The 11,697-nt window shown below is 44.8% G+C and overlaps 1 protein-coding gene across 4 annotated transcripts in view; it reads left to right on the top strand.

The window, feature by feature from the left end:
• Spock1 (SPARC (osteonectin), cwcv and kazal like domains proteoglycan 1) overlaps positions 1-10,811 on the top strand; it is a 475,872-nt gene extending 465,061 nt beyond the window's left edge. For all 4 annotated transcript variants that reach the window (XM_034510535.2, XM_076938921.1, XM_076938923.1 and 1 more), the window contains 3 exons: positions 931-993; positions 6,587-6,724; positions 7,503-10,811. In XM_034510535.2, coding sequence (XP_034366426.1) covers positions 931-993; positions 6,587-6,724; positions 7,503-7,693 — 392 coding nt within the window. In that variant the 3' untranslated portion in view covers positions 7,694-10,811. The remainder of the gene's footprint in view (positions 1-930; positions 994-6,586; positions 6,725-7,502) is intronic.
• The last annotated feature ends 886 nt before the right edge of the window (positions 10,812-11,697 follow it).

The raw sequence follows: 11,697 nt of genomic DNA on the forward strand, positions 1-11,697 counted from the left end.
ACCTGGCAGCAGTAATGCCAGGTGGTGGTGTAAAACCCATATGGTAATAGACAGAATCGGGAGCTGTAGAGAGAGGTGGTTAGGATTGCAGAGGCATGGGACCCCTTACCCAGGCTGCAAAGACCCTGATCCAATGGCAGGACCTGCCAGAGACATAAGACAAAGGCACATAATGGGCAAACCCCAAAATACTAGTGAGGTCACCTGTCACTTTGCCTAGTAGTAAATTCTTCTCTAGGGGGACCACACAAGTCCATGCTCTGCCATCCTCACCATTAGCCATGTGGCTCCCTGTGTGTCCCACACAGCAGTTTCCTGGAGGTTGTTCACACAACATGTACTCCACAAGTGAGGACTCGGTGGCTGACAGCAGGGAAGAGATATTGGGGGTCCCCAGTCTTCAGGAGGCAGAGAGAAGAACCTCAATGTGTATCACCCTGGATACCTTTGCTCCTTGCCTTTCCCATGGCGATCACATCCACACAGGCGTGCACACAGGCCTTCTAGCCTCTCTCTCCCCCAAGACAGGAGCATGCAGCAGACCAAGCATGGTCAGCCCTGGCTAGCTGGTCTGCATATTCAGAGTTCTTAACCTCTAGTAAGCCTGAGCCTCAGATTTCAGCTCCCAGAAGCCTTTGCTGAGAAAATGAGCCGATCATCTGGTTGTTTCTTGGTGTGGTTTGGAAGGAAGTGTCCTATATTATGTAAGTAGCCTCCACGAGCTGTTCTAAGTGCCGTGTGATACAGAGCTCTTCTTAAAATTAGTAACACTAATGGCCTGAGTTTGTTTTGTTGCACAGTCAACAGCATATGGAGCAGTTCCACACCCAGGTGTGTCGTAGCCCATATTTCGCATCAAGAGTGGAGTCAATCATTAGAGATTATATTCCGTACCATCTGGAAACTGACTTTCATAAATTATTTTTCTAGGTCTCCCTTGCCAGAATGAAATGAACAGAATTCAGAAGCTGACCAAGGGGAAAAGCCTATTGGGTGAGTAGAATTCCTCGCCACTCATTAGAGCAACTAATTAAACCATCCCTGTCTCTCGTAACATTCCGCTCTGCAGTGTTCATCCAATTAGGGGTGATGGAAGAAATGCTTCATTTTCCACCAGCCCGAGTACTTGTGGCCAGCTGGTATGCAGAAGATGCTCTCTGCCAGCAAGCAAAGCCCGAGGTTGGGCCAGGGTCTCGCAGGCAGCCCTGGCCATGTTCAGTGTTCAGCTCTCTGACTCTCTCCTGCTCTGATTCTGGATGTACTAGCTCTTGGATTTCTCTGTCACATAAAGTCACTGAATGGAGGGCATGAGCATCTTTCCAGCTCTCGCAATGAAAGGCTTGTAGTTAGGACAGTTCTTCTTTTCCCTGGGGCTAGTTATCCATTTAAGGAACAAGACAAGCTGTGACCCCTGCCAGAGTGTATCAGATAGGGTCAAAGGGCATGACCTCTCTAGATGGAAGACTCCAGCCTATTTAGAGGCTGCTGCTTCCTCCTTTGGGTTTAAGGCAGAAGTAGGTCGCAGGAGTCCAAGCTCTGTTTTGATCCTCTTAGCTCAGGGATGGGGGCGGGGGGGTGTGGTGGCATCACTGGCTTGCTGGTAAACCCCATCTGATGAAAAGCAAGCCTGCTTTCTTTCCCTGTTAAAGGGAGCAAACAGCTGCAACCTAGTCCTTCAGATATTCTCCTCAAGTGTTCAGAGGCAGGTGCGTTCCCCAAGCAATGCACTGCTTCAGAAGTCGATCTATCTTTAAGGAGATGGGCACCATTTTTCCCTAAAGATTGCCAAATGCAAGTGTTCCATGAATGTTGGCAACTTGTCTTCTAAATGTTGGGGTCGCCTCATAGTCCACACCCTCCTCTTCTACCTTTGAGAATAACTTGTTTCCATGGCTTACCTCATACTTTTGATTTTTGGGAGAACTTAGAAGCTGTGCTTTTGAACTCTTGCTGTCTTGGTTTGTTGGTATAGAAGGTGTCTTTCTGGCTGAAGGCACAGCATCCAGGACCCTCCTCCACCTGTTTTGTTCAACTGAAAGGACTTCTGGTGGCTATCTGCAATATTTTGCACAGGGCAGTGTTTTGGGGCTTGAGAATATACCCAAGATCTACATGTAGTTTATGCAATTACAATGTTTCCCAAGGTCCATGGATATGGTGATTTTTTTATCCTTCATTAATAACACATTTATAAGGTATGCCATGTGACATGTCTCATTTTCATGGTCCTTGGCATGATCCAGCTACTGCCTACTGCCCACCTTTCTCCTAACGTAATCTCACCCTTGTCTTATCCCAAATCTCCCACATTCTGAGCTCATCCCGACTGACTCACACAAACACCATCTATATTGCCTACGAATTATTTTCTGTGTGCAGAAATCTCCTAATAACAACTGTGTGTATTCAGGGACATTCAGATTCAAATAAATAAAGAAAACAAGCAACAACAAATCATAATCAGTTATAATTACTACCTACTTAGAAAAAGCAGTAATCTTATTAAATTACAGACTTAGCACAACACCTGCTTCTAACCAACCGGAGGGCTCAGCCCAATCTTAATGTATTCTGTGGTCTATTAGGTACTGTGGATTCTAACTGCTGCTCAAAGGGGACCTGCATGCCCCACATTCTCCACCTCTTCTCCCCCTCCTCAGCAGTCCTTGACTGAAAAATCTCTTCACAAAGCTTCCTGCCTTCTCATTACATGAGCAGCTGCAAGAATCTAATCCCTGTTTCCCTCCGTGCTCCCTGAAAGCTAAGGATCCTGTGTACTACCTGGAGCTCCTAGGGAAGAGGGTACAGTGCTGGGTACCAGCTTTGACATGTATATAAGCTATGCCTTATATAGTCGTCATTAATGTCCACAGTGGTGACTACAGTGTTAGGATCCTTGCCTCACTTGGTATCTTGGAATCTGGACATCATGAAGTAGCCTGGTGAGCAGCGTGCTCAGGGATCGATTCTGGGAGCCTGGGGTTAAGAGCACAGGCTGCTGTTGTAGAGAAACCAGGTGTAATTTTGAGCACCACATGGTGGCGCATGAACACCTGTAACTCCAGTCCCAGGGGATCCAGCGCCCCCTTCTGGCCTCCATGGGCACCAGACATGCATGGGGTGTGCAGGCATACATACAGGCAACGCTCATGCATAAAATGACTACAGCTAAAGAAAAACATTTTAATTAGATCATATACTCATTAATATCTAACTTTACTGGCACAAAGACAACCTGACCCTCCAATGTTACAGTTGGGTAGGGTATCATTCTATGACATAAAAATTAAATTTGAAAACACAGTTATGCCAAAAAGACAACAGAAATAAACTTAGTGAGTCAAGAGCATAGCATTTCTCAAGTGGAGCTAACTTCGAACCTAGAATTTTAAACATATCCCAAAATGTTTTATTGACTTCCTTAACATTTCATATAGATCCTCAAGTCATCTAAGATAATGTCTATCAGTATATTCCATATGAAATTATACAAAAGAGACTACATAATATTAGATCTAAATGGACAACATCTTATATAGAACAGTTTGGCTGCCAGCACTCCAGAGATAGAGGCAGCAAGAACTCTGTGAGTTCAGGGTCAGCCTGGTCTATATATCAAGTTCCAGGCCAGCCAGGACCACACAGTAAGAGCCCATTTCAAAATGGAGAATTCTTGATGACACACTAGAATTAAAATTCTATACTGTTGCAGGCAGTGAAAACAGGGGGCTGGCCTGTGCTACATTTCTTATTTAGCCAGTAAGAAAAGAAAACATGGGTTGACTTTAGATCTCACTTGGATAAACTGTACTGGGCTGTGGGAATTATCAGAGAATTCTCCAAAAACATCAGAAGTAAAAGGGTTTTTAAACGTGAAAGAAATGGAGGAAAGAAAATGTGATTTCCTGACAGGAGTCGGGAAATGGATACCGTGACAGACAGGAGCTGCAGAGGTGGTGGCAGAAATAAGAACAAGTGGTCCACAGTCACAACCAGTGCACACGGTCTGATTGGTTCTGAGACAGGAAGTCTTCATTGTGACATTAAAGTGTCTTAAAAGTTACACCTAACACATGTGTACAGAAAGCTGACACTGGAACATGGGAAATACTCCCTTTTATCACACAATAATGTCAGGAAAGCAAATACCTTCTAAAATGTAAGACACATTATGGTTGTCTGTGTACTTAAGCTTTAAGAATTAATACGGTGAACTCACACCAACAACACAGCTCCAGTAGTCAGTGTAGATACAGAACAACTGAACAGCGTGATTAATCCACATTTATATTTACATGAAATGCCTGTCATGCACAGGCAGCCCCACAGATAAAACACATTACCAACAAACACGTCTCAGACTTACCAGCCCAAAGAGTGAGAAAAAGATGTCAAGGAAGTCAAATAAAATCTAAAGAATATTTTCAATAGAATGAAAATCTAAAGAGGCTATTCTACCATACTCCACAGAAACAAAGAAAGCCTGTAAAAACATTACATCAAACACATTATCAGAAATAATAAACAGAAATAGAACTGCAACTCAGAGCCCCAAGAACACAATAACCAGACATGATTAAAGAAGAAGTCAAGTGAGCAGGGAATGCCAACACCAGCATGTTACAAAGGGTCGCTTTCTTCCAACAAACTAGTGAGAAAGCTTAACAGTGTAGGGCCAAACAGTCCCAATATAAAAGTGAGCCGTCTAAACTCAACAGAGAGGAAAGGGATTTCTGGCCCTCAAAATTGACTTCAGCAATGAAGGAGCTGAAGAGAGGGCTCCAGAGTCAAAAATACTTGTTGCTTTTGCAGAGGACCCAGACTCAGTTTGCAGCACCCACAGGGCAGCTCACAACTGTCTGTGACTCCAGATCCAGGGCATCCGATGCCTCCTTCTGGCCTGCGTGAGAATAGCATGCACACAGTGAGTGCATAAACATACATGCAGCCACAGCACACGATGTGAACACAAATAAAGTATAATAATAATAATAATAATAATAATAATAATAATAATAATAACAAAAGAAAATCAAAATTGACTTTTGATTAAGAACCAGACAGAAACAATCGTTTCTAGTGGGGTTTCAGGTTATGTTGCTGGTACATGGACCAAACTATGAAACAGTCATTGAAAGAAACAGAGTAACATTTTATCACTGCAACAGAACACCTGAGAGTTCTGCTTATTCTAGCTCACAGTTTTGGGGTTTCAGCCCATAATGGTAGGGCAGTTTGCATGCTCCCGGTGACATACTTTTCTCTAACAAGGCCCCGTCTCCTGCCTTCTGTGTGTTCTTGTCAGCACAGGTACAATAACAGAGACAACACAACATGGCTGCCAGCAGCCCAGGCTTTCCTTTTCCTTTAGGTGCCTCCACTTAGGTAATGCCAGACCCGTGATCGCACCACAGAATGGAATCGCAGGACCATCAGTATGAGCCTAAGCTGGAGCTTATTAAAAAGAGTTTTAAAGATATAAGCACAGTGGTCCATCGGGAAAGAATAAGACACACCTAATACAGACATGGGCTTCCCCCAAGGAGGGTAGCGCTAAGCTGTCTTTACAGCAGCCATCGTTACAGTTTTGGTGGGTTCAGAAGTTACATCTTCAAAAGGTTTCTAGGAATCTAAATGAGACCCCAGGGTGGCTCCTGAGGTATACCAGAAGGACTCCAGCTGATAAGATAAAACCCTACACCACAAGAAGTACACTAGAAACCTAGAGCCTTTTCCATGAGAATTTATATATATATATATATATATATATATATATATATATATATATATATATATATCTGAAAAGGGAGTCATGTGGGCTCAGGCCTTAAGCATGGTTCACCATTACTTTAAAATTCATACTTAAAAATTTCTATATAGACAGAGTATTGTTGCTCTCTCTGTTGGCAGTCTTCACAGAAAATGTTAATTGTGGTGGAATCTGTTATTCTCAATCGTCACGAGGCTTCAGGCAGACTCCGGAGACAAGGGCTGCTTTGCCATCCCGAGCCCCTTAATTGCCCATGTCTTCCTGTGGTGCTGTCCTTCCAATAACACTAGCCTGGCATGAATCCATACAGGGATTAACCCATTGATTAGGTCATGCCCTCAAAGATACCTCTCAAAGATGGGCTTTGCTAATGTCAACCAATCGAGTTGGTAATTAACATTAATGATCACACTCTACAAATTTTTATCACATGCCGAGAGCATCCTGCTTGAGCATAGGTATGAATCTCATCAAAGGCCCCAGCTGTATATTTATTCATAAAAATAGATAATGTGAACATCTTCAATATAAAATGTGCATGGTTTAGTCAGCACCCAGAATACGTATAACTATTCAATAGTATTGGCTATTTTTAACTGAAAACTGAGCTTCTCAGAGTCCAGTGTATACCTCCTCTTGAAGGATAAGGTCCCTATAATGTTAATGAAATGGTAACCAACCAGCCCAATTCTTTCCTGTCAGCCCTACGGTAGATCTTCAGCTGACATGTGAATCCTACTCCCTGGCTTGAATGGCATTAACCCCAAGGCCCTGTGCTTGTTTGTCTGACATAAGCTGGCTCTTTTTTCCCCACAGGGGCATTCATCCCTCGGTGTAACGAGGAGGGCTACTACAAAGCCACACAGTGCCATGGCAGCACGGGGCAGTGCTGGTGTGTGGATAAATATGGGAACGAGCTGGCTGGCTCCAGGAAACAGGGCACTGTAAGCTGTGGTGAGTAAGGCCTCCGGCACCAGTCCCCCAATACCCCATGTAGGACAGGGGGGCCTCACTGTGTAGGGATACAACAGAATTTCAAGAGCCAGCTCTGGCTGTAGTTGAGTCTGCAGTGGAAATAGAAGTGCTGGAATTCTGTCACCTCATACAATGCTGAATTCGCTAGTAGCAAGCACTCACCATTACCACTGGGTGAACGGGTTTCACATCAAGGGGCTGGCCCTGGCATAGCCGATAGGATCGTAGCCGTCAGACAAGACAAGGCTGATGCACCCGAGGTACTCTAGGGCCCTGTTCTAGTTTGCTTTCTATTGTTTTGATAAAGATCATATTCAAAAGTAACTTGAGCAGAAAAGACTTACTGGGAAGTCAAGGCAGGAACCTGGAGTCAGAAGTTGATTCAGAGTCCATGAAGGCCCAGGACCACCAACCCAGAGGGGGCATCACCCACAATGCACTGCGCCCTCCCATATCAATCGTCGGTCTAGGAAATATCCCACAGGATTGATTAACCTGAGGGAGGCATTTTCTCATTTGAGCTTCCTTTTCCCAGATATGTCAAGTTGACAAAAAAAAAAAAAAAATTACTCAGGATAGGTTTCCATTAGAGCAGCTCAGGGGCTGAGCCCAAATGATTGTTTCAAGCGGAACTCCCACGCTGCAGAAGCAAACAGCCTGGGTTTGCCCTAGAACTCAAGTCAAAAGCATAGGGAGCCCCAGCATGGGCCATGGGGGACAGTAGGAACTAACCACAGGTCTTTCTTTCCTGTGCTAGAAGAGGAGCAGGAAACCTCCGGGGACTTTGGCAGTGGAGGCTCCGTGGTCCTGCTAGATGACCTAGATGACGAGCGGGAGCTGGGACCAAAGGACAAAGAGGGGAAGCTGAGGGTGCACACCCGGGCGGTGAGGGAAGATGATGAGGATGAAGATGACGACAAAGAAGACGAGGCTGGGTACATATGGTAGTGTCCACCAGAAGAGGACTCGCTTTTGGCACAGATCTGCAAGTTGTTTCCTTTGCCTGCGTTTGTATCTAAGACTCCGAGGCACCGGAGTCTCTTCTCCACTGTTGCTCTCTGTACCGGGGCCTGAGGTTTGGAAGACCCTTTTCCCAGAGCGTCTGAATTTGCATACAGTTGTGTGGGAGAAAGGATGTTATTTTCATTCCTTGTTTTTTGTTTTCATTGGATGAGAAGATGGTCTGGCTTAATTAAAGCCTCCGTCTCTCCCTGTGAGGTTTTTGCAACTAGCATGTGATTTACGTGGAATCCAACAGTGCGGGGAGCCCCACCCTCTCAAATGTCAAAGACCCTCTCTGATTACCCACGCGGTGGTTCTTTCAGCATGGTTCCCAGCCTTATGATGTCTCCGTGCTTTTCTTGTGTCCTGTAGCTGTTGTGGAAAACATACCAGGCTGTCTCCTTTTCCTCCTGTCTCTGCCACCTCTGGTGTTTATTATTAAAAATTAATTTTCATGTCACTGTATCTGGCTTCCTACAAGCGACAGCCTTAATTCAGTCAAAGTCCCTTTGGATAATTCATTTCTTTTCTTACAAATTAAGATCTTGATGCTCGCCTCTCCCCCCATCCATGCATAGACTGTGCTTGCATGACGTGCATACACACCTCCCAGCCGTGTGTCTGATTGTGTACTGGAAACACCTCCCAGCCGTGTACGTGGTTGTGTACGGAAAACACCTTAGATAAAAAATGGCTTTTAGTCAACAGCTCCAGACCCAGAACACAAACGGGGGATGAAATTCCTCTGGGAGTCTGGTTTACACTGGCTCTTGGCATGTATAGCTTGCAGCCTGGGCAGGCTCCTCTATGCCGTCGCAGAGTGACTGGAAGCCTTTTTGATTTGGATGAGCCTCCGTTTGCCTAAATTGTTTTTACCCACAGAAGCCATGCAACTCCCACATGGGCAGCTTCACAAGCCATTTCTTCACTTCCACTCAAAGCTTCCCCCTCAGGATACAATGTATCTACCTGCGGCAGCTTCTTTCCCTGTCCACCCAAGGGCTTTTTCCTATGGTGTTCCTCACTGAGCCCCTGCTCCCCAAAACGAGAGCATCATTATAATGCTTAGAAGAAAATTTAGGGTTCTTCATTGCTTCCTTCGACCCCCTTTCTATCCAGAAATCACCACCAGGGTATAGAGGCTTTAAAGGTTTCTCTTCCTCACCCATTATTTAATAGGAACCCTCAATGGAAGCCTAGAGATTCCTAGTCGCACAAGAGGCTAGTCCACTCGTCAGCAGCCATCTCTCTGACACAGGCCGATGTTAACACACTGCTGAAGTGATTTTACTGTTTGTCCCCCAAGCTTGCTATTGGCTTCTGGTTTCAGTAGTGATATCATCTCAATATTTTTCAGATTTCTTTCCCACAAGTACCAAAGAGTAGTCTTCAGTGAGATCCTATTCAGGTCAGGGCCAGTCCCAGGCTCTGTCCAATTCTTCCTACCTAGCTAGTTGCCCTACCCAGCCACATTCTGCCAGACACTCCCTCTCCATGGTCCTTGCCTTCCCCCATAGTTTAAAGCCAGTCCACAAGACAGATCCATCAACTCAGGCAAAAATGGTATTTGGTTAAACGGAGATCATGGAGGCAGAGCCAGCCTCCCACCCCAAACTGGCTTTCTGTATTTAGGAAGCTGCCTTCAGTTAGCATTCCCTTCCTTGAACAGGATGTGCAAAGTGACATCAGCCCTCATGGGAAATGAATACACATGGTGCCCTTCACCCTGGCCTGGTATACACACGCGTAGAGCCAGGGAGCTGAGATTCTGTGTGCTTCCTCCTTATGAGATGCAAACCCGCTCAGTTTTTGGGATCTCAATGCCATCCTTCCCCGCCCCTCTAGTTTGTTTCTTCTTCCCACTCTCAAAACTGATCATAATTTAGAAAACAGGTGCTTAATCACAGCTAAATTGTAATAGAATACATTAAAAAGACATATTAGAAATCTCGGCCTAGGCATCCGCAGAAGCCATTGTTGTTGTTTCCTTTGAGCTCGGGGACCAAAAAAGTGCACAAGAGAACAAATTAACAATCGGCAAATTGATTTCTCTTTGAGAAACTTCTAGGAACCCAATGAGCCACTTACTTTGTCTAATTATCTTATGACAAGTGTCACATTAAGATGACACTTAGAAGTCCTTAACATTATCTTAATGGTGAATAAGATCGCTCAGTAGGCAATTCCCGGGAAGGTAATGAGATGTTGTTTCCAGAGACATTCCAAGAAGATATATTTTGATTCATTAAAATATTAAATCAAAAGCCCTCCTACGTCTGGAGCCCACATCAACAAGGCAGCCAGTGCCACTTCTTATGCCCCACTTTGGGTTTTAAAGACGGCTATTTATAATGGTACTTAAGGTTACACTTTTGTTACATTCTCCTGAGAAATAGTACTTCTGCTGGCCTCTTTTTGGAAGGAAGGAGCCTTTCATCCTAAAAATCAGGTGAGCATATGAGACATCAGTTGATCCTGTTACTCTGATTCCATAAACAGCTATCTACTACCATTGCTGTGACAGCCAATTTAAACCCCAGAATTCTCTTCTGCCAGGGTTCATTGTCAGCCATATTAATATGTTTTACAGATTTTCTCAGCATGAGGATGGCTTCACATGGCTTTCTCTCTGTCCCCTCTTTATGGCCACGTCCCTATGTATACAGGAAATAATGATGTGTCTGTCCAGGTCTGCCCTCTGCTTGTCCCACAATGCCATTGACATTGGCTTTGGTTTGGTTTTATCTTGACCACACTGTACAATAACATCCAAGAGCCCTTTCTACAGTGGGTGGTTTTGGTCTTTTTACACCTTTTCTCGGTCACTGATGTTTGTCCCTGTTCAACGTGTAGCCCTATAACAAAAGCCCATCAAATTCAGAGTGTCAGTCTGTTGTCCCTATTGTAGGTGAAATAGTGACGTAGAAAATCTAGTATTCTGAATGCTTTTCCATGTAGACCTTTCTGGAATGTGAACACGACTCTTTGGTTAATAGCAAGCACTTCCCTGTAGTCCTGAGTAGGCGCAGTTCTGTCTGTCTGAATAAATTTTACTTTGTCCGCAGCATGTGAATGCTTGTGTTTTCTTAGCCTGGATGTGAACTTAACTCACCATGTCCCCACATAACCACTGCAGAACAGTCTGGGTTGTCAAACGATTGCTGCTGGGTGGGGCCCTCAGGCAAGGCTGCCTGTCTGTCACCTGGCCTTGGGCTGACCAGCCTACCTGTACCTGCTCAGACACATTCCATTCAAGCGCTCACATTTGGCTGCTTTGGATTCCCTCTGGTCCCAGCTTCTCCCTCATCTGCTGTATTTCATTCTTGCCATCCTTAACATCTCTCAGTCTCGCTGATGATCGGGAGTAAAATGTTCTCCTTTTCTTCAGGAACCCCCACCACTCCTCCATGAATTAGCATATCAGATGCTTGTCATGATGACAAGCATCCAAACGAGCAGAGCATCCACAGTTGTCCCAGAGTGCCTATGACTCAGTCACCCCTTCCGTCAAACCACTGCTGTTCAGTCCCATTGACACAGCACACTCTCTGGGTGTTCTGAGACCTCTGCCTGCAAATATCCCCTCCACTCCGGGAACCCCAGTCCGCATCTCCAGTGCAGGGTTTGAATTAAGCTCCAATCAGAAATACCCACAGGCTGTTGAGTTTATGTTGGATGAATTTCCCGCTGACACTTCAACCCCAAATCCCACAAACTACAGATGACAGGACATCTAGTCACTGTGCCTGGGGAAAGCAGTCAGCAAGGCAATCCTGGAACCCTAACAAACATCACCCATGAAGGGGAAAATTGACAAACTTGACAAACATGAACCTATAAAAGATAATAGTACATCATAAAGAAAACCCAAACAAGAGACTGAAGAAGATGTTCATGGCATAAAGCAAAGGAATGATTAGGGTATAAAATATGTTTTAACTCCTAGAAAT

This window comes from Arvicanthis niloticus, chromosome 8 (genome assembly GCF_011762505.2).
Source record: "Arvicanthis niloticus isolate mArvNil1 chromosome 8, mArvNil1.pat.X, whole genome shotgun sequence".
In the NCBI taxonomy this organism is placed as follows: domain Eukaryota; kingdom Metazoa; phylum Chordata; class Mammalia; order Rodentia; family Muridae; genus Arvicanthis; species Arvicanthis niloticus.